Source organism: Phocoena phocoena, chromosome X (assembly GCF_963924675.1).
Source record: "Phocoena phocoena chromosome X, mPhoPho1.1, whole genome shotgun sequence".
In the NCBI taxonomy this organism is placed as follows: domain Eukaryota; kingdom Metazoa; phylum Chordata; class Mammalia; order Artiodactyla; family Phocoenidae; genus Phocoena; species Phocoena phocoena.
The window spans coordinates 114,294,174-114,321,814 of NC_089240.1; the positions used below are offsets into that span (position 1 = coordinate 114,294,174).

General features: G+C 42.4%; 1 protein-coding gene across 2 annotated transcripts in view; it reads left to right on the top strand.

The window, feature by feature from the left end:
* Positions 1-13,813: 13,813 nt before the first annotated feature.
* SLC9A6 (solute carrier family 9 member A6) overlaps positions 13,814-27,641 on the top strand; it is a 52,477-nt gene continuing 38,649 nt past the window's right edge. The window contains exons 1-5 of one of the 2 annotated variants that reach the window (XM_065901124.1): positions 13,814-14,143; positions 22,915-23,114; positions 24,738-24,815; positions 25,108-25,184; positions 25,488-25,600. In XM_065901124.1, coding sequence (XP_065757196.1) covers positions 13,816-14,143; positions 22,915-23,114; positions 24,738-24,815; positions 25,108-25,184; positions 25,488-25,600 — 796 coding nt within the window. In that variant the 5' untranslated portion in view covers positions 13,814-13,815. The remainder of the gene's footprint in view (positions 14,144-22,914; positions 23,115-24,737; positions 24,816-25,107; positions 25,185-25,487; positions 25,601-27,641) is intronic. The other variant, XM_065901126.1, reaches the window with a different exon arrangement.

A 27,641-nucleotide genomic window follows, 5' to 3' on the forward strand; every position in this document is an offset into this window, starting at 1 on the left:
CACGTCGCACGCGGGGGACACTCAGTAAAAGTTAGTTCCCTTCTCCTTACCTTCAAAAGGTCTATGAGAAAGATTCACGCCCAAAAGGGTGTAGCGCGGTGGGAGTGTTTTCGTCACGTAGAGAACCAGTTTACACTAGGGAGAAATGAAAGGAGAGGAATAAAGTGATGCTAACAACAAAGGCCCATCCATCTTCTGTCTCTCTGATCAGGATAAAATATACTCTCCTTTCTCGATTTTTTTCTTTGTCTTCATCCCCTACACTATAGACATTTTACATTGACCTCTTTCCACTCTATTCTCCTTTGGCCAGCTCACCTATTCATACCCACTGCTTTCAGCCATCGTCAATATTAGTGATTCCAAGTCGACATCTCTATCTCAAATGTCTTTCCTGCGCTCCAGACCTGCATTTCCAACTCCCTGCTGATCATTTATTTCTATCCTGTGGCCTTTAACACTTACTATGGCCAAAACAGAATTCACCCCTTTTCCCAAACTCCACCAACTCCTCCAGTGCCTCCTGACTGGTTGGCACAATGTTGTAAACTGCATATCACAAGGTAAATGCAAAGTGTGACCACCATCCTTTGCCCTTAGCCCTGTCAGAATTCTACGTTTTAGCTGCATCAATTTGCTCACTCTTACTGGCTACTAGACGCCTATCCTCTCCACTCTTTTAAATTTGCATTCTTTCCATTCCTGATCTCCCTCACCTGCTCTATTTTTATATCACCTTCTAACATACTCTATAATTTACCTATTTATTATGTTTGTTGTGTTATTATTGTTTACCAGCTCTCTTCCTCCAGGAATGTAAGTTCCAAGAAGACAGAGATTTCTGTCTATACTTAGAACGTTGCCTGTCACATGGTAGGCATTCAGTGTTTGCTGAATGAATGAATGAATTATGGGAAAGAAGTAGAGAGGGATGTATCCTCCTTTGAAAGAATCTCTATAGAGAGTCCGTCCATTATTTTTGAAGTGGATTCAAAAATCCCTGTGGACTTGTACACACCCTTAGATTTTGGTAGCACTTTGATTGATGATAAGCATTTTCCGATATACTTGAGCTTCCTCAAAGCTGAAAACGTTGAGAAAATAAAGAAGGCATCCAAGAGTCATCAGATTTCCTCAACTTTACCTATATAGTTTTTGTCCTGGATCCCATTTTCCAAACATTTAATTATAGTCATTATTTTTCTCTGGGCCCTCTCCAATTTCTTCACCTCTAAGCCGAGAGTTGACACGGTACTTGATCAATGTCAAGTACAGTATATTGTATTCCTTACAAATGTAGCCCTATTTATAGACCTCACAATCAGGTCGAACCAGGAAATAATCTCTCTGCACTTAACAGGAAAGTGCTTCCTTCTCCACCGCTGGGAGGTGACAAGGTTGAAAACATAGGTGATCCAAAAAAAAATCTTAAAACTTTGTTTTGGCTTTGATAATAGTCAAATTGAAATTAGTTTTTTCAGGTACCCTATTAAATTACTTCTGTTAATTTATCTGAAGCAGAAAATGATTAGAAGTTTTCTTAAAGGAGCTGAGATCTGGTGACTTTCTTTTAAAAAGATGAGGTTATAGAAAAAAGAGAGAGCCAGTAAGGAATCTGGTATTTGTATAAGCCACCAATACATTATCCTAGTCTTCAGGGAAGTGACCCCTGTCCAGGCCTTGAGTTTTGTTTTCTCCGTTACACTCTTAAAATGCATTCCCCACTCTCTTATTTTGAATCTGTTACCCACATACTGAGTGCAAGCTACCTAGTTTTACATTTTCTAGAAATAAATAGTTAACTCATATTCATGAGGTAGGATTTTGTCTCATCTATAGATTCCACCCTGAAAGGAAGCCAAGATATTCATAGTCACAATTACTAAGGAATTTACTAAGTCACAGTTACTAAGTAGCTTGGGTCCACTCATGCAGTGTTCTCTACGTTAGAGTTAATCCCAAAGGTGCAAGTTACAGCTAATGGCAGCAGTGTTTTCACGAGCTCTTAGAACAAAAGTCAAACCTCATGAGAAAGAGCATTTAAATTCCTGGGTGACCCAAGAAGTGCCTTTAGTTTTCCCAAAGAAACAGCCATCGTCCACATGCACAGTGGATAAATGATGTGGATGTTATTAAAGGTGGGGATAACCATCTCTAAAGCATTTCCTATGGAGATGGAGATGTTGTTTATGAAGGCTCATCACTGTTTCCCCAGGATAGTTCGTTGAATAGAGAAAGCACTGCAATCCCAGAATTGTCTTCAAGTTAATTAACTTTGTTACATGCCACCCAACTGGAGGAGTAACTTCATACACCACATCCATGTACCCATTTCCCAAGCAGATTCTCCCTCTACCTAGCACGCTCTGTCCTTTCCTACTTAGTTCAAAAACCCACCTTCCCTAGAAATATATTCCTGACTATTATAGGTATCTATAGGAGCCATATATCTATTGTAGATGCTAAACCTTTCTTCAAGCTATTTATTACAACCCCCCGGATCACAAATTCTAGAGGTTTACTACTATATAAACTAGTGTTTTATATATATATATATATATATATATAAAATTCTTTACAAAAGTAATGTCTGCTCAGTCTAAGAAATTCAAACAACAAAGCAATGTGTCTTCCTCTTAAAACATTAAGTGGTGTGTTGGTATTCTGAGTTTTGAATCTTAGTAAAAAGACTGGTTACTTGATTCATATCTTTAAGATTATTTTGCTGGAAGGTTTATACTACTGTGGTTAAGAACATATGCTCAAGAATCAGATTGGGTTTATTTTTTTATTTATTTTTTTCTTCCAGTTTTATTGAGATATAACTGACATACAGCACTGTATAAGTTTAAGGTGTACAGCATAATGATTTGACTTCCATACGTCATGAAATGATGACCACAGTAAGTTTAGTGAACATCTATCATCTCATATAGACGCAAAATTAAAGAAATAGAAAAAAATTTTTTTCTTATGATGAGAACTCTTAGGATACTCTCAGCAGCTTTCATATATAACACCTAGCAGTGTTAGTTATATTTATCATGTTGTACATCACATCCCTAGTACGTATTTATCTTTTATAAGTGAAAGTTTGTACCTTTTGACCGCCTTCATCCAATTTCCCCTCCCCATAGCCCCCATCTCTGGTAACCACAAATCTGATCTCTTTTTCTATGACCTTGTTTGTTTGTTTTGAAGTATAATTGACCTACAACACTATGCTAGTTCCTGTTATACAACATAGTGATTTGGCATTTCTATAAATTTCAAAAGGATCACCATGATAAGTCTAGTTATGATGTCACCATTCAAAGATTTTACATAGTTATTGACTAGATTCCCCACACTGTACATTTCATATACATGACTCATTTATTTTTGCAACTGGAAGTTTGTACCTCTTAATCTATATATGTGATTATTTTAGGCTTCTGATCTCTTAAGTTCAAACACATTTTAACAACCCTGCATTTTTACTCCCCTCCCCCCATATTTACTGTTTTGATATCATGTTTTACATCTTTTGGTTTTCTGTATCCCTTAACTAATTATTGAGAATATAGATAATTTTATAACTTTTGTCTTTCAACCTTCCTACTAGCTTTATACATGGTTGATTTACTACTTTAATGTGTTTTTGCCTTTACCAATGAGATTTTTCCTTTCATAATTTTCATGTTTCTAGTTGTGGCCTTTTCTTTTCCACCTCAAGAAGTTCCTTTAGCATTTGTTGTAAAGCTGGTTTAGTGGTGCTGAACACTTTTTTTTTTTTAGAGGTTTGAGAGACGAAAATTATTATTTATTTATTTATTTATTTATTTATTTTTGGCTGCCTTGGGTCTTCGTTGCTGCACGTGGGCTTTCTCTAGTTGCGGCGAGTGGGGGCTACTCTTCGTTGTAGTGCACTGGCTTCTCATTGCGATGGCTTCTCTTGTGGAGCACGGGCTCTAGGCGCGAGGGCTTCAGTAGTTGTGGCACGCAGGCTAAGTAGTTGTGGCTTGCAGGCTCTAGAGCGCAGGCTCAGTAGTTATGGCGCATGGGCTTAGTCGCTGCGCAGCATGTGGGATCTTCCCAGACCAGGGATTGAACCCGTGTCCCCTGCATTGGCAGGCGGATTCTTAACCACTGCACCACCAGGGAAGTCCGGTGCTGAACTTTTTTAGTTTTTGTTTGTGTGTAAAACTTTTGATCTCTCCATCAAATCTGAATGAAAGCCTTGCTGGGTAGAGTATTCTTGGTTGTAGGTTCTTCCCTTTCATCACTTTAAATATATCATTCCACTCCCTTCTGGCCTGTAGAGTTTCTGCTGAAAAGTGAGATGATAACCTTATGGGAGTTCCTTTGTACGTAACGTTGCTTTTCCCTTGTTGCTTCTAATAGTCCCCCTTTATGTACAATTTTTGCCATTTTAATTACAGTATATCTTGGTGTGGTCCTCTTTGGGTTCCTTTTTGCGATTCTCTGTGCTTTCTGGACTTGGGTGTCTGTTTCCTTTCCCAGGTCAGGGGAGTTATCAGCTATTATATCTTCAAATATGTTCTCAGTCCCTTTCACTCTCTCTTCTTCTGGGACCCCTTTAATGTGAATGTTAGTAGCTTGATGTTGTTCCAGAGGTCTCTTAAGCTGTTCTCATTGCTTTTTTTTAAGTTTTTTTTTTTTTTGGCTGTGTTGGGTCTTAGTTGCGGCACGAGGGATCTTCGTTGAGGCATGCAGGATCTTTCGCTGAGGTGCGCGGGCTCTTTGTTGCGGCACACGGGCTTCTCTCTAGTTGTGGCACACAGGTTCCAGAGTGCGTGGGCTCTGTAGTTTGTGGCATGTGGGCTCTCTAGTTGAGGCCCACAAGCTCAGTAGTTGTGGCATGGGGGTTAGTTGCCCCACAGCATGTGGGATCTTAGTTCCCTGACCAGGGATCGAACCCGTGACCCCTGCATTGTAAGGCAGATTCTTTACCACTGGACCACCAGGGAAGTCCCTGTCCTCATTGCTTTTTATTCTTTTTTATTTTATATGCTGAGCTTCAGTGATTTCCACTACTCTGTCTTCCAGTTCGCTGATCCGTTCCTCAGTATCATCTAATTTACTGTTGATTCCTTCTAGTGTATTTTTAATGTCAATTATTGTATTCTTCATCTCTGTTTAGGTCTTTATATTTTCTAACTCTGTTAAAAACTTCTAACTTCTCACTCTGTTCATCCAATCTTCTCACAAATTCTTTGAATATATTTACAATCATTACCTTGAACTCTTTATTGGGTAGATGGCCTATCTCCACTTCACTTAGTTCTTCTGAGGTTTTATCTTGTTCCTTTGTTTGGAACATGTTTCTTTGTCACCTCATTTTACCTAATTTGCTGTATTTATTTTTATGTATCTGGTAAGTTGGTTACATTTCCTGACCTTGCATAAGTGGCCATTTGTAGGAGATATCCTATGCGTCCCAGCAGCACACTCCCCTCTGGTCAACAGAGCTATATGCTCTAGGGGTGCCCCCTATGTGAGATGTGTGGGTCCTTCTATTGTGGTTGGTAGTCTGGTAGGCACAGCTGGCCCCCAGTCTGATTGGTTGCCAGGTCCTGACTTGTGCAGAGGCTGCAGGCTACTGGTGGGTGTGGTCAGGTCACAAGGTTGCTGGCTTGAGAGCCCCAGTGGGTCCCAGGGCTAGTGCTGGCCCACTGGTGGGCAGAACCAGGTTCTGGGGTGGGTGGTTGGAAGGCCGAGGTTCCCAGATCTGCTGTTGGCCTGCTGGTGGGTGGGGCTGGCTCCTGACAAGGTTGGCTGTGGTGTCCAAGGTGTCCCAAAGCTGGCACTGGCCCGCTGATGAGTTGGGCCAAAACCCGGGGTGGCTAGCTGAGCAGTCCAAGGTGTCTCACAGCTTGTGTTGGCCTGCTGCTGGGAAGGGCTAGGGCCCAGAGGATCCCAGGGCTAGTGCCAGCTTGCTGGTTGGGCAGAGCCAATTTCTCGGATATCTGGCTGCAGGGTCTTGGAAGTCCCAAAGCTGGTGTCAGCCCACGGGTGGGTGGGACCAGATCCCAGGCCACTGGCTAAGGGGCCCAGAGTGTCCCGGAGCTGGTGTTGGCCTGCTGGTGTACAGGGCCAGGTCTTGAGGACTGTGTCAGCCTGGTGGGTGGGGCCAGGGCCCTGGGGATCCCAGGATTGGTACCCACCCACTGGTGGGTGAAGGTGATCCCAGGGCTACTGCCAGTCCACTGGTAGGTGCAGCCAGGTCCCAGGGTCTCTGGCTGCAGGGCTCTAGGCGTCCCAGGGATGGTGCCAGTGCACTGGTGTGCAAGGCCAGCTCCTGAGCCCTCTGGTGAACAGGGCTGGGTCCCAGGGCAGCTGTGGGCTCAGGGGTTCTTAAGGCAGCAGGCCTGCTGGTGAGTGGCTCTATATCTCCTCTCAGCCAGTTGCTTGGCCTGAGGTGTTCCAGTACTGGTGCCAACAAGCTGGTGAGTAGGGGCAGGGCCAGGTCCCTGCACTAATAAGCTAGAGGGAGAATTCCAAAATGGCACTTGATAGCACCAGTGTCCACGTGGTAGAACGAGCTCCCAAAAATGGCTGTCGCCAGTGTCTGTGTCCCCAGGGTGAGCTGCAGTTGCCTCCCGCCTCTCCGGGAGACTCTCCAAAATCAGCAGGCAGGTCTGACCCAGGCTCATTTCACATTACTGCTTCTGCCCTGGGTGCCGGAGTGTGTGAGATTTTGTGTGTGCTGTTTAAGAGTGGAGTCTCCGTTTCGCATAGCCCTCTGGCTCTGCCAAAAGTAAGCCTGCTGGCCTTCAAAGCCAAACATTCTGAGAGCTTCTGTTCCTGGTGCAGGACCCCCGGGCTGGGGAGCCTGATGTGGGGCTCAGACCCATTGCTCCTTGGGGAGAACCTCTGCAATTGTAATTATCCTTCTGTTTGTGGGTTGCCCACCCAGGAGTACAGGTCTTGAGTATACTGGGTCTCTGTTCCTCCTACCTGTCTCATGGGGGCTCCTTTTTTATATCTTTAGTTGTAGAAAATCTTTTCTGCTAGTCTTCTGGTCTTTCTCATCAATAGTTGCTCCACAAATAACTGTAATTTTGGTGTGCCCATGGGAGGAGGTGAGCTGAGGGTCTTCCTACTCTGCCATCTTGGCCACTCCCCCTAGAATCAGATTGGGTTGAAATCCTGGCTTCTCCTTTACTACCTGTGGCAGATTGGACAAGTTACTTAACTTCACTGTGCCTCAGTTTCCTCATCTGTAAAGTGGGAATAATAATAGTACTTACCTGTTAAGATTGTTGTCAGAATCGAGTGAGCTGTTTACAAGTTGTTTACAATAATCTCACACACAGGGAGCACTCAATAAATTTTAGCCATTGTTATTATTGTTGTTGAGGCTCCTGTTGCCTCTTCTAGCTATTTTTCCAGACTGAACAGGCTCTGTATCCCTTTAGTCTTTCCTAAAACATCGGTTGCTCCACCCCTCTGATTTTTTTTTTTTTTTTTTGCGGTACGCGGGCCTCTCACTGTCGTGGCTTCTCCCGTTGCGGAGCACAGGCTCCGGACGCGCAGGCTCAGCGGCCATGGCCCACGGGCCCAGCCGCTTCGTGGCATGTGGGATCTTCCCGGACCGGGGCACCAACCCGTGTCCCCTGCATCGGCAGGTGGGCCCTCAACCACTGCGCCACCAGGGAAGCCCTGATTATTTTAATTGCTATTCTTTGGACTGTTTCCAGATCCACTAATATTTCTCATGGGGTTTCATTAGTACATCTGCACAAAGTATCCTAGGTTACTTGTCTGAGGTTAATACGAGTATTCATTTCAAATAGCCTTGACACTGAAAATGACACCAAAAATCTTATTTGCTTTTTTAGCACATTGGGCTGGTATGTTCAGGAAATAAACTGAAAACTCCAGCATAATTACGTTGAGTTCTAACTGATATGTGTGACCTTCTATTCTTCCTTCTACTCTTTGAATATAGGCTTTCCCTATACTACTGTCCTAGTACTGGCTCTCTTTCTACTCCCTCTTCTTTGGAGAACACATGACTCCCACGCTTCAATATTGTGCACATAGCTCCAATTTCTGTCACTGGTCCTGACTTCACTCCTGAACTCCAGACCCCAGCTTCTAACCACCCATTTCGATACCTCCACTTGGATATCCCACCAGTCCCTTAAATCCAACTTGTCCAGAGCTGAGCTCTACCTTCTGACTCCCGTTTTAATGCTATTAGTAGTCTTATGCTTTCCAGTTGTCCAGGTTCAAAACCTTGGAGTCATCTTTCAATACTTCTTCCTCAAGCGCTCCCCATCCACCCACCAAATCAGCTGCTAAAACAGGTTGTCCTACCACCCTCCACGTTGGCTTTCTCACCCAGCCTCCCGTTTCCATTCCTACTGCATCCCAAAAATTAAGGCCTCACTTCTTTTCAGCAAGACTACCTTTCCAACCTCTTAACTGGCCTCCCCCATCACCCATCACTCTGCATTTCATTTATCCCCCTTTCTGTTGCCAAATTAATACTGGAGAGGTTTTGAGCAGGGAAATGAATGAGTTAAAATTATTTGTGGCATTAAGACCTTCCACAATACGGCCTCAACTTAGCTTTTTCAGCCTTTCCCCCAACATATGAATTAATTAATTCAATGTTTATCACGCACCTCCAAAGAACCAAGGACTGCAGCAAATGCTGGCCTAAACTTATGTACACTTTTCAATTATTAAGTCCTTCCTGAGCACTTACTATGTACCCAGTACAGTAAAGTCCTCTTTCTTTTATCCTTGAACTGAACCTAGGTACCTAGGGGAATTTAATGTCATCTACAAACATGGAGATTTCCTTGGTACTCAGTGAAATTGAAGAGACATTCACTGATGCTCAGATATGTTGTATTGAGTACCTGTTTTGGTTAGGCCTTCGGCTAGAGGCTGTCAGTAAAGAAATAAGTAATGCCTGGTTCCTGCCCTCAAGATACTCATGACCTGTGGCATCAGAAACATTTCAATCAAACATAATATTTCAGGAGGGCTAAGAGAGAGATTTGCCTGGGGAGGGGGCGGGGCTCTGGAAGCCCATAAAAGGAGCCCCTAACTCAGCCTGAGGGCATCCTGGAAATCTTGGTGACCTTTAAACTGAGTTTTGTCAGATGAGAAGCTAGTTAGGTGAGGAATGCGTTGAAGGACTCTTCAAGCAGAGGAAGAACATGGCAAGGCACATAGACACATGAGAGCACATGAAGCTTTCAGGAAACTACAAGGAGTTCAGAAAGGCTGAAGCACAATATATTTGGGGGAGAAAGACAGGATATATGGTGAAGAAACAGTCTGGAGTCAGGATGTGTGGAGCTCCGTGTGCCAAGCTAAGGAGCCAGAACTGAAGGCCATGGGGTCAGTGGAGGGTTTGGAGCAGGGCTGTGATATATATAATCAGACTTGTGCTTCAGAAAGATCCCTCTGGTAAAAGTGTAGAGTAATGATTGGCAGAGGCCGAGGCAAAGGTCAGCAAACCTTTCCTGTAAAGGACCAGGCAGGAAATACTGGAGGCTTTGCAGGCTATACAGTCTCTCTCTCTCTCTCTCTCTTTTTTCCCTCATATTTTCTTTTTTTTTTAAACATCTTTATTGGAGTATAATTGCTTTACAGTGGTGTGTTAGTTTTTGCTTCATAGTGAATCAGCTATACATATACATATACATATATCCCCATATCTCCTCTCTCTTGCGTCTCCCTCCCACCCTCCCTATCCCACCCCTCTAGGTGGTCACAAAGCACCGAGCTGATCTCCCTGTGCTATGTGGCTGCTTCCCACTAGCTATCTATTTTACATTTGGTAGTGTAGATATGTCCATGCCACTCACTCACTTCATCCCAGCTTACCCTTCCCCCTCCCCGTGTCCTCAAGTCCATTCTCTATGTCTGCGTCTTTATTCCTGTCCTGCCCCTGGGTTCTTCAGAACCATTTTGTTTTAGATTCCATATATATGTGTTAGCATATGGTATTTGTTTTTCTCTTTCTGACTTATTTCACTCTGTATGACAGACTCTAGGTCCACCCACCTCACTACAAATGACTCAATTTCCTGTCTTTTTATGGCTGAGTAATATTCCATTGTATGTATGTGCCACATCTTCTTTATCCATTCATCCATCGATGGACACTTAGGTTGCTTCCATGTCCTGGCTATTGTAAATAGAGCTGCAATGAACATTGTGGTCCATGACTCTTTTTGAATTATGGTTTTCTCAGGGTATATGCCCAGTAGTGGGATTGCTGGGTCGAATGGTAGCTCTATTTTTAGTTTCTTTTAAAGAACCTCCATACTGCTCTCCATAGTGGCTGTATCAATTTATATTCCCACCAACAGTGCAAGAGGGTTCCCTTTTCTCCACACCCTCTCCAGCATTTATTGTTTGTAGATTTTTTGATGATGGCCATTCTGACTGGTGTGAGATGATACCTCATTGTAGTTTTGATTTGCATTTCTCTAATGATTAGTGATGTTGAGCATCCTTTCCTGTGTTTGTTGGCAATCTGTATATCTTCTTTGGAGAAATGTCTATTTAGGTCTTCTGCCCATTTTTAGATTGGGTTGTATGTTTTCTTGATATTGAGCTGCATGAGCTGCTTGTAAATTTTGGAGATTAATACACAGTCTCTTTTGCAACCACTCACTCTGCCTTGTAGTCCTAAAGCTACCACAGACAATCAGTGAACAAATGGGCATATCTGTGTCCAGTCAACTTTTACTGGTGGACACTGCGATATGAATCGCACGGGATTTTCACGTGTCAGAAAAGTCTTCTTTCGATTTTACTTTTCAACCACTAAAAAATGTCAAAAGCATGCCATACCAAAACAGGCGGCAGTGCAGACGACTCTTTTGAGAAGCTCGGTCTGAACGGGAGGAGAGAAATGCTGCGGTAGAAGAGGGGCGTGTGGACTGGAGGGGCGCGGGCGGGGTGCTGTTTCTTAAAAGAGACCTGAAGGCGGTTTTAGAGAACAGGAAGGGGGTGGAGAAGGAGTCGCCGAAGATGGTGGAGGGAGATGACAGTTGGAGTAGGTCCTAGAAGAGGCAGGAAGGAGGTGGCGGGATGCGGAGCGTAAACTGGGGCTTACGTTTCATAAGGGAGGAGGGAACAGCTCTAGCACTGAGGCTGGAGGGCAGGAGGAATGCGTGGGCACTGTTGGTATATTGAAGGGAGACCGCAGGCTGAGGACGGTGAGGACGGTGAGGACTGTTTACCTGAGGATCTTGATTTTCCCAGTAAGAAAGGAGGCAAGTCTCGAATTCCGTGTGACTTACCTGTACGAGCATCGAAGGCGGGGCTGAGGTGGGTAGGCGCGGGGCGGTGGGGGGGAGGGGAGAGGAAGCTGTGAAGCAGATACCCAAGTGCTTGGTGAAAGTGCGAGAGAGACCAGGAAGTCGTTAGAAGACCGGGAAAGGAGAGGGTGTTAGCGCTTCGAGGCAGGGTGGAGCAGTAAGGAGCCTGGAACAACAATCAATGGGGAGTGAGCGGAGTTCCCGCTCCTCCTTCAGGCCACCTGATACTGGGCGTGAGCGTGAGTGTGTGTGTGTGTGTGTGTGTGTGTGTAGGACAGTGGAGTGGTGAGGAAATAAGCAGCCTCCACTTGAAACAGCGGCAGAGCTTGTGATGTCCTGAGCAAGATTCAGGTACCGGGAAAAGGAGGAGATGGAGAGGGCATCGGTGCAGCAACTGTGAGGGCTGGGCAGTTTGTTCCTAGTGGAGGGTACTCCAGAAAGCACATGACAAGGCTTGGCAGGGGGCAGCAGTACTGAGAGGAGAAACTGGAGGGCGAGAGGCACACAGGGCACTGTTGGGTTGAGAAAGAAGTACATTCTGAGGGGAGCCAAGGGCTCATGGAGTTGGCCTGCCTGATAAAATTATCGGCCTCTCAAGATTCCTCCTGGAACTCTGCTCTAACGAGGTTGCTGGGGAAAGGGTGAGAGTGGGGATACTAAATCGCTGGGGCCAGTAAACAGAGGTAGAGTCTGGAGCTTGGAGACGTTTGTTAACTCCCGCCAGGCAAGCAATCTGTGGCTTTCGTTTTGTTTTGGTTTTTTCTTGAGCTCCAAACACTAGGAGAATGAAAAATGGTTTTGTGCCGGGGCAAAACAGCCTTGGGTTGGGTGGTTAGGCCTGAAGAAGCGGGGATACTCCTTTGCTAGGTCTTCTGGGGTGACAGAGATAGGTCTGGGGCAGGGGGGCAGTGGGGAGACTGGGAAGGATCCTCACTTGGGTTTCTTGTCTCTACACAGCCCAGCCCTGTTCACACAGGGCAGTGAGGTTAGGCTGGAGGCAGGGTATAGGGGACGGGCAGCCATGAGGTTGGGAAGGGACAGGCAGACCCAGGTACTAAGAGGAGAGACTGGGCTCAGTCACTGGCACAGCTCCTGACCCAACAGGGATAGAATTCAGACTTAAGCACCATTCCAGCACTTTTTTTTTTTTTTTTTTTAGCTCACCATCCTCACAGAACTTAATGAGCTGGTTAATGGGAGTGAATCCACACTGGGACAGCTGGGAGTTGCCTGGATGTTGTTTGCCTTAGCAAAGAGGTTATATGGCCGTAATGGGGCCAAAACGTTTGAGAATCATGACTTCTAGGCAGAATGATAGGAATTGGATTGATAGCTAGTATCATCAATGGTATGAAAGAATTGAGAAAGACTATATGTCGGTAGGGGTAAAATGAGCTCATTTAAAAACATTTTTAGTTTTGGAGATTGGTAGGAGCCTCAGCAGGATATGCTCAGCATCCAACAGGTAGAGGCCTGAAGGGAGGGTGGCAGGTCAGGACTTGGGATCTGGAGTTCATTCCTGCAGAGGTAGAAATGAAACATTCTAGAGAAAGTCTAGAGGGAACAAAAAGCCCACAAAGACTAATGAGTGATCTGAGGAGAATGGAGAAAATAGAAATCCGCTGTTCTCAAAGAGGTGAGGACTGTGAAAATTCTGGTGTGCAAGGTTGAGAGGCTGAGAACAGGGAAAATACCCTTTGAGGAAGAGAGATGAGATATGGTGTCAAAGGTGGCTTCTGAGCTGGGGAGATCTGCTTTAAGATAGAAGGGGAAAGGAGCAAGAGGGGAAGGAGAAACTGATCACAGCACAAAAGATTTCTTCCTGGGGAGGGAGGGGAGTGTTTGGAGCATGGGTGAATTTGAGCACAAACCGATTGAATCTTTGTGAGATTGAAGACTTTCTCTGCAAGAGATGACTCACACCAGGTAATTTATGTGTAGAGAAAACCGAGCATACAGACACACACATAATCCTTGCCTTTGAGTCAATTATTTGTGAACTACTACAGTGCTGTTGTTTTTTTTCCCTACGAGGACAGAATAAACAGAATCCGATTTAAATTACAGATGGGGATTTAGGCCCTTCCCAAGAGGACAACTTCTTATCCTGTTAAGAGACACTGGGGGACAATATTGAGATGGGTTATGAAAGATCGATTCCCCTGAGAGCTCTAAGAATAGGATCGAACTAGACAGAGCGCAATCTGCCACGCTTTGATTACGCTGAGCCCAGGTTTCTTTTCCAGAAGGCAGTGGGCTAGATTCGACGGTCTTTCATTGCCTGGCAGCGGAGCCTGAGCGGGGAGCTGGTGCAGTGGGGGACAGAAGGCCAAAGGCTTGGGGCCCAGCGCGCTGGGAGTGTCGCGTCCCCTTTAAGAGCGGCGGCGGGGGCGGCGGCGGCGGCGGCGCGCGCTCCGACGGCTTCCCTGGGGCCCCGCCCCTTTCCCGTGAGGCCTCGGGGAGTGGTCCGACAGCCGGCGACTGCGGGTGAGGAGCGGGGCCGGGGGCGGGGGGAGTTATGTCTCGGCGCGGCTGGCTGCGGGCGCCCCTCCGCCGCGGCGTCGGCGGCGGTGGCCCCCGGGCCCGCCGGCTCACGCTGCCGCTCTGGTTGCTCCTCGCAGTGGGAGTCTTTGGCTGGGCCGGGGCTTCGGACGGCGCTGGCGGAGAAGCGAGAGCCATGGACGAGGAGATCGTGTCAGAGAAGCAGGCGGAGGAGAGCCACCGGCAGGACAGCGCCAATCTGCTCATCTTCATCCTGCTGCTCACGCTCACCATTCTCACGATCTGGCTCTTCAAGCACCGCCGGGCCCGCTTCCTGCACGAAACCGGCCTGGCTATGATTTATGGCAAGTGCCTCAAGCCCGTGTCCGCCCCTGGCGCTCCCCCCCTTCTCTGCTACCCGGCTGCCTCGCCTCCTCTCCTGGCCCTGCACGGCCTACGTTCGGCTCCCCTTCCAATTCCTTCCATTTTCCGTCTCGCCTTTCTCCCCCACCCCCGTTTCTCTCCTTCGCGCTCCTTTTTTTCTGCTATGCCCCTCGTTTCTCTGCCTTACCCCGTTTCCTCCTCAGCCTCGCCCCCCGTTTTCTCCGCCTCGCGGCCCCCTTTCCTCTGCCGGTCCGCACCTTTTTTTCCTCCGACCCCACCCCCTTTTTCTTCCGCACCCGCCACCCCCTCCGCCTCTGCCTACCGAGCTCGGGACCTGGGATTGAGGATGGGAAGGGAGTGGGTGCGGTGTCTCAGATTAGACTGAGGACTGGGGGAGGGGAAGCCAGCATAGCGATCCATTTCTCTGGGTGTCAGTTCGTTTAAGGTCCATTGAAGCTGCAGTAGTATCTCTGCTGCTCAGCATCTGACGTTCTTTTGGAGCCAGAGTCCACCTGTCCTCATCACCCAGATCTTGCTACGCCCTGTCCTTTGGAGGCTGAGAATGAAAAGCTGACTCCCGTGTACCCCAAGTAAAAACCTGAACAGGAAAGAAGCCAAAGAAGGCTTAGGGCATTTTTGATGACGTTCTGATGTATTGTACTATGCCTGTAATATCTGATATGGATACGTATGGTTGCCTCTTCTAATTCAGGCCGTGCCGCGGTGAGGACAAGAGGTAAAGATCTTCCAGCAGCATGTTGTACTGTAGGATGATCAGGACAGTTCGGCCAAACAGTAATTAGGAACACCACGCATATGCGGTATTATGGGTGACTTGCTGGTAGCATAAGATTATTGACGGATCGTTGAGTAAATGGCTTCAGTTCTTGTGTCTTAGTGTGCTTTCTTTGCGAGGTTTCTTATTTATCTTTATTTTTTGGTCATGAGGAGAGAAGGGCAAATCAAACCATGGACTCGGAGGCATTTTGGCCTCATGAGAGGAAAAGATGCATATTGCTGACTGTCTTAATCTAAGATGACCGCGGAGGCATGTATGGCTGGAGAGATGAGGGCAGACAAACAATCCTTTCTGTGCAGTACACGAGTGAAGATTATCTTCATTTGGAACAGGCTTAAACTGATGAGCTTGTTGAGCTTTGTGTCTCAGGCTTGCAGATAGGTGGGAGAAGCCCTGGCACAAAAGGACCTTTCTCCACACACGCCTCACCCCCCCCCCCCGCCCCTTTCCAGTAAATACAGGCTTCTGGAATGTGCAGCTCAAGGGTAGCATAGCAAGGAAAGGTAGTTGTGTCCATCAGGAACATGCAGGAACTCAGGATTATTTTTCATTTGTAAGGTAATAAAATTCTAAGCCTGTGTGCAAAATATCTTTGCTCCCTAGGATTCTTAGTTTTTAGACATATTGGGTGGTTTTCATATTTCATGGGGGTTTTTTTGCATTCTATTTGCAGCGCTCCTTAAGCTAAATTAGCCAGATAAGCTATATATCTCTATATAATTTCTCTGTATACCTGTATGTGATTTATTTACTGTCCTCAACAAACCTTTGCTACTCAGCCTACTATGTTATGCACAGAAAATACAAAGAAGTATGTGATCCCCACCTTCAAGGAACTTATCCTTCTTGGGTAGACAGGTCATATAAAGAAAATAAAGGCATCTTAAATTCCATTAAATGCCAAGTAAGTATTACGGTGTTAAAAGAAGGAACTGATCACAGAAACCTCTTTCCTGTAGAGAGATATAGTGTGATGAAGTGGTTAAAGATGTAAGGCTTTAGACCAGAGGTCTGCAGATTTTTTCTGTAAAGGGCCAGAGAGTAAATATTGTCGGCTTTGTGGATCACATCAATCTCTGTGTTGTGAAAATGTGTTGCATTTTCTTCTTTGTTTTGTTTTTTTCCTTTCTGTAAACCTTTAAAAATTTAAAAGCCATTCTTAGCTCTTGGGCCATACAAAAACAGACCATCACTGTGATTTCCAACCCCTGCTTTAGAGTCAGACCTGGGTTCCTGTCTTACTATGCCAATAACTCTGTGTGATCTTAGGCAAGTCCCTTACCTTCTTACACTGTCATCTATAAGTTAGGAACAATGATAGTAGCATTATTGTGAGGAAGAAATGTTTTTAGCTTAGTACCTGACCCCTAAGTAAATGCTCATTAAATGAGAGCTGCAATACTATTATTATTATTGCTGTTATAACTGCATTTTCTCAGGTTAGGCTCAGAATAGTTCTTTTAATTATTCAGTCTTGTAAGTTAAGAGGCAGATATAGTATTTTTTATAAAAATCAAATAGGGACTTAGAATTTCCCCGAAAATATTTGCTCTTTGGTTGTTGATAATCATTAACCTCCTCTAACTCTTGGGCTAAAGGAGAAAAGTGGGATTACTGATTGCTTTCCCTGATGTTTCTAAGTTAATGAAAAGTGATGGAGTACCTTAGTGTTGGTATTTTGTGAAGGAAAAGCAAGGGTATCTCTTGTGGAATATAAAGTGAAAGAGTGTTATCTGTGAGTCGAATTGGGTTGATTTGCCACGACTTGGCATTCTTTAGCCTGTCTCATTTTCTCAATATGGGTGATGGGGGCTGTGGATGAACAGCCTCCTGACCAACTCTCAAGTCCAGTTTGAGAAAAGATGGGGCTGGGTCAAAGTATTTTCACTGCCATGGAAATGGACATTTTCTAATCCTAATTACCATCTGCCATTTACCTATTTTTACGACTCTTGTACCATTATAGCTGTTACGTTAATATATTATTTTAAGACCTTTATTTTTCAGCTTGACTTCCAGATGAAAGGGCTTCTTACTCTGGGAATGTCCAGACCTCCAAGATTCAGCCCACTGATGATTTAGCTCTAAATCCCAGAAAAATGCTACTTAAAATAAGCTTCTCCTTTATTTTTTTGAGAAGCCGGGGTAAAAAGAGAGAGAGAGATTAAGTTGCCAATGTGGTCAGTTTCTAGATTGTAATATAGCCTAATTGCCCCAGTTACAATGTCGAAGCACCCAAGTGTTCTGTTTATTGGGCTAGCTTGCTTAAGAAGCTTAAAAGTGAGTCACCGTTAGTAAGTCTGAAAAGTGATCACTCACTGCAGTATGCTTACAGATGGTATAAAAATCAGAAGACAGGGAAGCAATATTTATTATGCCTTAAACTACAGCATCCAGAGTCCTAGGTTTAACTAATGCGATTTATCAATAAATATTTATTAAGTGTCTTTGATGTATGCGATATGATGAGAAATACAGATATGAGTCATCATCCCTGTCCTCAAAGCACTTACAATCTAGTGACTGAATAGGTAGTGTTTACTGAGCATTATAATGTGTTAGACACTGCTTAGGTGCTCAACAAATATCATCTCATTTAAACCTCATAACGACCCTGTGAGACAGGTACTATTATCTTTCCCATTTTACAGATGAGGAAATTGGGGCACAGGGAGGTTAAATGACCTGCCCAAAGTCACATAACTTGTAAGTATTAAGGCAGGATTCAAACACAGTCAATCGGCCTCAGGAGCCCCATTCTGTTAGCCCCTTAAACCATATTGCCTCATGTTGAAGAGATAAAACTTATCTATAAAGACAAAACAGGTTAGTAGTATCATCACTACATATGAGGAAACTGAGGTTCAGTGAGAAGTTATGTACCCTAGGATCACAGACTAGAACTTGATGGAGCCAGAATTCATACTTCTATCTGCCTTCCAAACTTGTGCTTTTTCTCCTACACTCTACTGTACTAAATTTAATAAGGTTGGATATGAAGGGAGTTAACACTTAAAGTTACAGGGGTTTTGGAGGTGAGTTGTGAGGGAAGCTTATGAGAGAATGGAGACATAATCACCAGAGAGCAAGTTAGTAGTGATGAGAGAGCAAGCAGGTGATTAGAAAATTATAGAGACTTTGGAAATAGAAAACCCAGATTTCAGTTCTGGTTTTGCCACTTAATGCCAAATAATGTTGGGCAAGTCATTTATCCCCATTTTATAGATGAGAAAATAATGACTGAGAGATTTGTAGTAGTTCAATTAGCTTTTCAGACAGAATCTAACAGCATTCTTCAAGAAGTAGATAAGTGTTATATATGTACATACACACAATATACACACACACATAAATAAATACACACACACATACATACACTTTTTAATCTGTAGAAATCTTATCAATTTTGGCCGCACTCAATACCCCAGTGATGTTCCTTCCATATTTTTGACTATTAGAGGCTTCTAGTGTGATAATCTGGAAGAATGTGCTGAAATCCATTAGAAAACCAATTTCCACTGTGAGACTCATACAGTGTTGCAGCCTTGGGTGATACTGAGTTCTGTATCCCTGGGAGGGTCTCCAGCACAAGAGGGTCAGGAATGTGTAGGAGGAATGGGACTTCTCTGTTTTGTGAAAGATATCTCTTTGTGATTGTACTCTTTGTTGCCTGTTAGTGATAATTTTAAATTTCATGATATCAGTAGTTTTTGTGCCTCTATCTATGTAGGAGGCTAGAATTTTCTGCCTTATCCCCTTAACAAAGCACTCCTTTTGTGTACTTTCTGTTTAGTGAGAATTGCTTTAACTCTGTGATTAGGATTTGACCTTTCACAGAACCCAAGTTAACTTGATCTGTCAACTGTATTCAAAGAAATTCCAATTTTTCAGCTGTCTGATGCTTTTATAAAAGGATCTTGATTTTTTCCAACCTAAGTAATTGTTCTCCTTGCTGGTGTTCTAACTGTCAAGGTGTGTGTTTCAGATTTGTCCAAGTGCTGAGCCCTCCTCAGAGCACCCAGTGACATTTCAGCATTGGGTCAGGGCGCGGTAGAACCAGTGGGTACTCTTCCTTACACAGTCAAGCTTGGGGATATGGAAAGAATTTATGCTGATATTTTTACTGTTTGTAGTAGCTTAACTGTGATTTTTACACATAAATGTAATGCGACAACTTACTACTACTGAACATCTTAATTAGAAGGTCTTGTGAGATAGTAGAGAAAAGAGCTGTTCCTATATCATATAGGCAGGATGACTATGGATTGATAGCCTTTTCTCTCCCAGGTTATGTTTATCAAACACGGTTGATATCCAGCCATCACTTTTTAATTTTGTTTCTTTTTTTGGAGGTGAGATATTTTCAAAGTGTATCTTTCATTTATTATTTTTAAATTTTAAATAAATTTATACCCCCTTCACCCATTTCTACCACCTCCCATCCCCATCCCCATCCCCATCCCCATCCCCATCCCCATGTCTCTGGCAACCGCCAATCTGTTCTCTGTATCTATTGAGCTTTGTTTTTTATTTTTTTTTTAGATTCCACATATAAGAGAGAGAATACGGTATTTGTGTTTCTTTGTCTAACTAATTTCACTTAGCATAATGCCCTTGAGCTCCATCCATGTTGTTTCAAATGGCAAGATTCCATTCTTTTTCGTGGCTAAATAATATTCCATGGTGTATATGTACCATATCTTATCCATTCATCCATCAATGGACACTTAGGTTGTTTCCATATCCTGGCTATCGTAAATAATGCTGCAATGAACATAGGGGTGCGTATATCTTTTTGAGTTAATGTTTTCATTTTCCTTGGGTAAGTACCCAAAAGTGCAATTGCTGGATTATATAGTAGCTCTTTTTTAAATTTGTTGTGGAACCTCCATACTGTTTTCCATACTGGCTGCACCAGTTTACATTCCCACCAACAGCACATAAGGGTTCTCTTTTCTTCACATCCTTGCCAACACTTGCCATTTTTTCTTTTTTATAATTGCCATTCTAACAGGTGTGAAGTGATATCTCATTGTGCTTTTGATTTGCATTTCCCTGATGATTAGTGATATTGAGCATCTTTTTATGTACCATTGGCCATCTGTGTGTCTTTTTTGGAAAAATGTCTATTTAGATCCTCTGCCCATTTTTTAATCAGATTGTTATTTTGGTTTTGAGTTGTATGAGTTCTTTATATATTTTGGATATTAGCCCCTTATCAGGATATGATTTGCAAATATTTTATCTTTCATTTATTTTAAATCTGAACCTTTGTTAAAACGTTTTTTAGGGTCGATGTCATTGTACTGTTTACCAGTTACTCGTTGCTGCTCACTTAAAAAAATACATGTGACTGTAAGTTGACCAGAAGGATCCTTCATCTCTGCTTCCTTCTCCCTTCTCAGCCAACTACTGCTCTTACACTCCCCGTTTCTGCTTTATCACTTCCCACTCTGGTCTGGCTTCTGCTCCCACCTCTTCACTCAAACTGCTCTTAGCAAGGTCACCTATGACCTCCTTGTTGCCAAACCCAATGGACACTTCTTAATGCCTGTCTTCCTCGACTTTGCTGCAGCATTTACTAGTTTTCACCACTTCCTCCTCTGTTCTTCCTACTCCTGTGGCTTTTCTTTCTTAGAGTCCTTCATCATCTCCTTCTCCTCTACCAACCCCTTAATTTTGGCATAAAACTCCGAGCATATATCCATAGTCCTCTTCCCGCTTTGTTTGCTCCCTAAGTAATCCCATCTGTGCTTCACTTCAACCATCTTATGACTGCTAAGTGTATATCTCCAGTCCAGATCCACCCCCTTCCTTGAGGTCCGGATCCCACATACTCAACTGTGCATGTGTCACAGGTACATCAAACTCAACATGTCCAAAACGGAGCTGCGCATTTCCCCCTGTAAGTCTGTTCCCTGTCCCACTGACTGGCCCTCCTACCCCCCGATTGCCTAGGCCAGCTTACCCACCTAGTTGCCAAGTCAATTTAGGTTCCTCTTAGTTTTTCATCTCCCTTCCTCCCCGTCCAGTCAGTCACCGCATCCTTCTACAAGATAATACTTTCTAAAAAAAATCCCCCTCTCTCCCTATCTCTGCTCTCTTAGATTAGGCCCTGCACTCTTAGTGCGTGAATGACCTCAGTGGCCTTCTATCTGGCCTTTCTGAACCTCTGTAGTCTAGACCAGTCTTGCTAAAATAAAAATCTGATGTCAAGCCCTTTGACATCTATGGTTCTGTGGCTTCCTTTTGCTTTCAGGACAAAGTCTACACTCCCTTCCCCAACACGTGAGGTCTCTTGTTTCACACCTCAACTCTTGCCACTTTATATCCCAGCCATACTGAACTATTTATGATCCCCTAAACGGGCTGTGTTTTCTCACTCTTCCTTGACTGGGTATGTACTACTATTCCTCCTACCTAGACAACCATTTTCTCTTACTTTGTTACTTGCTTAGGTGATACCTCTGGAAAGACTTTCCTAATGTCCCACTCCCTCAGGCTTGCTTAGGTACATCTTTTCTGTTTTTATAATACCTTGTATATATGTGTATGTGTGTGTGTGTGTGTATATACACACACACACACACACACACACACACACACACACACACATATCGTGTTATAATTGTTTATTCAGTCTGTTTTCACCAACTGGACTGAGAGCTGCTTGAAGGCGGGACCTTGTTTTCATTTGCGAACCCCGGGGGCCTACTTAGCATAGTAGTCCAATCATATATATTAAAAGAAAGGCTGACTGGTTAGGGTGAAAGAGAAAGGAGAAAGGAGACAGGAAGGTAAAATGCCACTAATAGTGGAGTTAAGGAAAGTTCCAGACGTTTGAGTTCAATTTGCAGTTGAGGTATATCTATACACTGGAACATTATTTGACCGTAAAAAGGAATGAAGCGCTGATACATGCTGCAATATGGAAAACCCTGAAAACATTATGCTAAGTAAAAGAAGCCAGACATAAAAGGTCACATATTGTAGGATTCTACTTATATGAAATGTCCAGAATAGGCATAGAGAAAAAGTAGATTTGTGGTTGCCAGGGGATGGGAGTCAGGGTGGGGGAAATGGAGAGTGACTGCTAATAGGTCTAGGGTTTCTTTGTGGAGCAATGAAAATGTTTTGGAATTGGATAGTAGTGATCAATATCCAACTTTGCGAATATACTAAAAGCCACTGAATTGTACAGTTTAAAAGGGTAAACTTTGTATAGAATTCTATCTCAATAAAATCATTATTAAACATTTTGATCAGTATAGGTTTATAGTACCTAGATCATTGTGCATATTTGAATGTCAATATGATGATCTAAGTAAAATTCCAGCAATACATTGACATCATAGTGTCAAAGTCAGGACTTCTGTTCCATGTTTTGATTTTGAAACATATTTTAAAATTAAAATCTCACCTTTTAGTATTAGAAGAACTCGATCAATCTAGAAAAATTATTGACTTTCCAATTTGTAAAATTTGTGTTATTTGGCCAGCCATGTGATTTAGGAATAACTTGAGAAATGCATGTGTTTAAGTCTTGTGAATTGATGGATGGAGGTGGTAAACACATTTCTAACATGATTACACAGTTAGGTTGGGACACCTTGGAGCATATTCTGTGTACAGATGACTTGAAGGTATTTCCTCATTTTGTTACCTTCCTAATCACTTATTTATATCTTGATCTAGGGACGCAATGATACACGTTGTTACCCTAGGGAATGTTTTCCCTTCCTGTCCCACTGGCTTATATGAATATCGAACTCTTAGATTTGTGAATTTAGTAATACTTTAAAATGTAACTTCATTTGGTCTAAAAATGAGTTTAGAATCACAAGGGACTATCATAAGAGGTTTTCTGTTATCAATTCAAAGGTATGTGTGGGGTACAAAAGAAGTAGTCTCTGTCTGAAAGAAGAGCTTATATTATTCTTTTATTATTTCCAGGTCTTTTGGTGGGCCTTGTGCTTCGATATGGCATTCATGTTCCAAGTGATGTGAATAATGTGACCCTGAGCTGTGAAGTGCAGTCAAGCCCAACTACCTTATTGGTAAATGTTAGTGGAAAATTTTATGAGTATACGCTGAAAGGAGAGATCAGTTCACATGAGCTCAATAACGTTCAAGATAATGAAATGCTTAGAAAGGTAAGTTCTTCGTTAAAGGGAATCTTTGGATTTTTTTTAAGGTATATAATAGCAGCAAAGTGATTCAGGAGAAAAATAATGCATTTTTAATGATATTTAGAATAATCAGTCTTTTCAAATGGAGTAAAACCTCAATTAACGAATGTAATGCAAGGCTAAGGAAATTGACATGTCTATAGTTTGCTTTTCTGATTGAGGCTAAGTACTACAACCCTTTTTGTTTCACTCTGTAGTGTTTACAGTTGTAATAAATGGTGACCAGTATTGAGTGAAGCAGAATTTATAAGTGTTTCTTTCAATTTGCTTATGGCCCTTAGAGTTTTATAGTACTTTAGCACATTGAGTTTATTTGATAATACCTAAAATATTCCATTAATATTTTTTTGAATTCTTTCTTGCCTTGATTGTGTTCTGTGCTGAGCACAAGTTAATCTTTCTTTGATTCATAATCTGGCACAACTTCAGGGGCCTCAGCCTGAGTATCAGGTACTGTACCATGGTGTGCGTGAAGCTTGATGTAGGTTGGGTTGCAGTCTTACTGGCTTCCAGACATTCCTGGAGTTGCTTTCTCCTGTCCTCCCCATAGTTGCCATCCTGAAGCTTCTCAGGGCCTCTTTGCTCATGTCTCTGTTTTCGCCCACCCTTGGCCATTTGCCTCCACTTCTGCCTTCTACATTGGCAGGACTTGGCTTTTATAGCTACTTGGTTGTGTTCCTGACCATCTTTAATGCTTTTAAAAATTTCATACAAACTTACAGTTTACTTTGCAGCAAGAGTTTTTTTTCCACCTGTGGAAAATTCCAGTTCCTTAAGAGTTCTAGGAAATGAAATTTTAGCATGAGTATGTGTAGCTGCTCTGTGTTCATGTCAAATACTACAGCCTTATGAACAGAAGGGGGCGTCTGTATTATTATAGGAAATAGGTATTAAAAGGAATGGGCTGGGGCTTCCCTGGTGGCGCAGTGGTTGAGAGTCTACCTGCTGATGCAGGGGACATGGGTTTGTGCCCTGGTCCGGGAAGATCCCACATGCCGCGGAGCGGCTGGGCCCGTGAGCCATGGCCGCTGAGCCTGCGCTTCCAGAGCCTGCGCTTCCGGAGCCTGTGCTTCGCAAAGGGAGAGGTCACAACAGTGAGAGGCCCGCGTACCGCAAAAAAAAAAAAGGAATGGGCTGTCAGGACTAGAAATCTGACTTGTGCAGAAACTTTTTACCACAATATTATGTTATATACCTTTAGAGATGTTACCTATGCAAGAAGTCTGTTTCCTCTTGCCAACAACAATGCTGTACCCCCAAATTTTATGTTGCCAGTTTTGGGTCTCTTATTTAAAGCAGACATGTTCATACTTTCTCTTATTTAAAAAATTTTTGCTATCATAGTATTTTAAGATACTTTGCACAGATAGGACTTAACTGATTGTTCCAACGCCATCATCTGCTTGTCATTTGGTTGAGAAGTGGAATAACAGCTATCCTATATGAAATATTTTTCACTTACCACAGTGGTAATATTCTTGCCTTTTGCCAGTTTAACATTTAATCTTTTTTTCTTTTTGCTCATTTGATAATGTAATAAGAAATCTTCTGAGGGAATTCATCTAAAAGAACTCTTTATTTTAACAGGTTACTTTTGATCCAGAAGTATTTTTCAACATATTACTTCCTCCTATCATATTTTATGCGGGATATAGTCTGAAAAGAGTAAGTGCTTTTGTATTTCATATACTTTGAACAGCCTTAAACTCCGTGGACTTTATCATCTTCGACACCTTCAGAAACAGGCAGTTCCTTCCAGGTTCCCCTCCCTCCTCCCTCTCCTATCCTTTTGACATGCTGAAGTTTATGCCCATACAAAAATTCTTTCTCTTACTTATTTCCTTGAATGAATAATGCATTTAATATTAGCATAGCACACTAGAATAGAAAGCCTTTTCTTTTTTAAATAATCGGTGAGTATTCTAACACGGTGTAACTTTTTTTTTTTTCCCGTCAGAGACATTTCTTTCGAAACCTTGGGTCTATCTTAGCATATGCTTTTCTTGGAACCGCAATTTCTTGTTTTGTAATTGGGTAAGTACTTGAAGCTTAAAACACTTTTAGCCTTCAAATTATCATTTTACAATAATACATATTTGACTTCTGCAGTATTGTATTCTTGAATGTGTCCAAGAACTTTTGCAGTAAAATGTATTCACACAGATAAGTTGTTTGAATTTTCCTTAAGGCTAAGGCATTACCATATTTAAATGACATGCAGTAAATTTGGGATTAGTCACAAAGTACTACAGTAGACCCATCTTTCTGTTCTTACTGTATTGTAACTTCTTTAACAGTTGATTTTTTTTCTAAAGTAGACATATGTTTATTGAACAGATCAATAATGTATGGCTGTGTAACACTGATGAAAGTAACTGGACAACTTGCGGGAGATTTTTACTTTACAGATTGCCTGCTGTTTGGTGCCATCGTATCAGCAACTGATCCAGGTATGTTTTACATGAGTGTGGAGCTTAAGTACTTAAGTTGTACAGTGGTTTTCCATCAACACACATGTACGTATTTCTTCCTTTGAGGTATAGAATTCAGGATTAGGTACTCCCTATCTTACTATACTTTCCAACTGTGGAGGAAAAAAACAAAATTAATGGCTCCTTTTGGCTTAAGCACACATTTGTTTCTTTTTACTGTATTTCCTATTACTAGTCCACAATTTGATGATGTTTAAATGAGGGCTGTAAGGTATTTTCTTCAGAAATTCAGGTTGGTCTCTATCCCTAGTGACTGGGTATAGAAGATGAACTATATTAGTTAAGATGGGTAATAACTATACATTTCCTTTCAAGCCTCTAGAAAACAGATCCCTAAAAATCTGTTTACATTCAGCTATCTGCATTTAAGAGTAAGAAAAAAAGTTTTAAAATGATTGTTAGAAGGCTGTTGTGCTAGAACAAGTGTGATTTGGGGTCATTGGTGGGCAGTAATATACATTAAAGAATTGTTTTTATAAAATTGGCTTTTGGATTATAAAATAGTTTTGATATTAGCATGACTAGAGAATGAATTTAATTGTATTGAGTTAGATGAGTTAGATGGTAGTTTTTCTAATATAGTATTGGTGAGCTTCACAGCTACATTCAGATTAAGAACTTAGAGAATATATAGGCTGAAGAGCAGAGACTGCATTTTTTGAACTAAAGATGCAAGTTTTCTTTTACTGATGCTAGATTTTAGATCCTTGGTAGAGGTTTGTTCTCTTTTACCCTTTGACCTTGTAAGTTAATAATCTTTAATTATCATCCAGCATAGTCAAAGGTTATCTCTGAATTCCTATGTTAACTCTGATAACACAGAGTGTTATAGAAAGTAGGAAAATATGCTCTGTACTCTATAAGAGATGATTTTAGAAGCTCAGAGGACATTTTAGAGAGGTATTTGTATAGTTTGGCATTTTTAGAACTGAAAAGCAAATCGCCTCCTTAAAGATAGTCAGGGCTGCCCCCTTACTGTTTGTAGCTGTTCCCATTATCAGTATGAAGTTGGGATGGTTTTTGCAGGAAGCCAGTGGTCTCTGTTTTCCATGTTCTCTTACTAGAAGCAAGGTCCTCGACTTTTCAAAATCCATGAGAAACCTGAGTCAGTTGGACTGGCTACATTACTTAAAACTGGTTTTGTTTTGGTGGGAGTATTGCCTGGATGGCTCAAGCAAAACTGTTCTGCTTATATAAAGCTGGATAGTTATATTTCTTCTGAATTATATAGGTATTTGCCCATATAATAATTCTATTATTTTGCAGTTGTTCACTTGATAGAAGGATGAGCCATAGGTTCTCTTTTTAAAATTCTACAGCATTGCTCCTTTTCTCCTTCTCTTGGTTAGCTTTGATATCAGGATATTCCAGATGAAATGCTTTGCAGTAGAAACTATATCTTTTAAAATACAAGCTTCCTGTTTTTTGGTTGGCATTTGAAGAGACTCTCCCAACTCTGGTTATAATAATCTTTCATGTCTGCTTGGGTTTATTTAGCAAGTGAGCTGTACGTGACTCAGCAATTAAAGTTATAATGCAACTTCAGTCTCTTCTGATTTTCTAAGAATTCTCATGTAATTGTTTCCTAAGAGAAGGTTTTTTTTTCTTCTCAAGCTGTAAAAGCCTGATGATTGGATTCTTATTAAGTTAAATATAGCAGCTGTAATTCTGGTCATAAATTTTATCCCAACCGAAAACCAAACTTGTGTTTTCATTTCCTACTGTCTTTGCTAAACCGGTGTGCTTGAAATTTGTAAGTCAAATAGAAGTGAGTTGTAAGACTCCGAGGAAAAAATGAAGTTTGCAGCAGGAAATGCTTTTCATAATAGTTTTCTTCATCAAAGATTAATGATCACCTGGTCTGTAAGAAATTCTGCATGTATTTTTTATGGAAAAGAAATGTACAAGACAAGATTATTAGCATTTGCGTGAAGAATGTAGGCCAACTCAGTCCTCCAAGGTTATTTTCAGCTGTTTGTAAGAGAGAGAAGGGAGATAC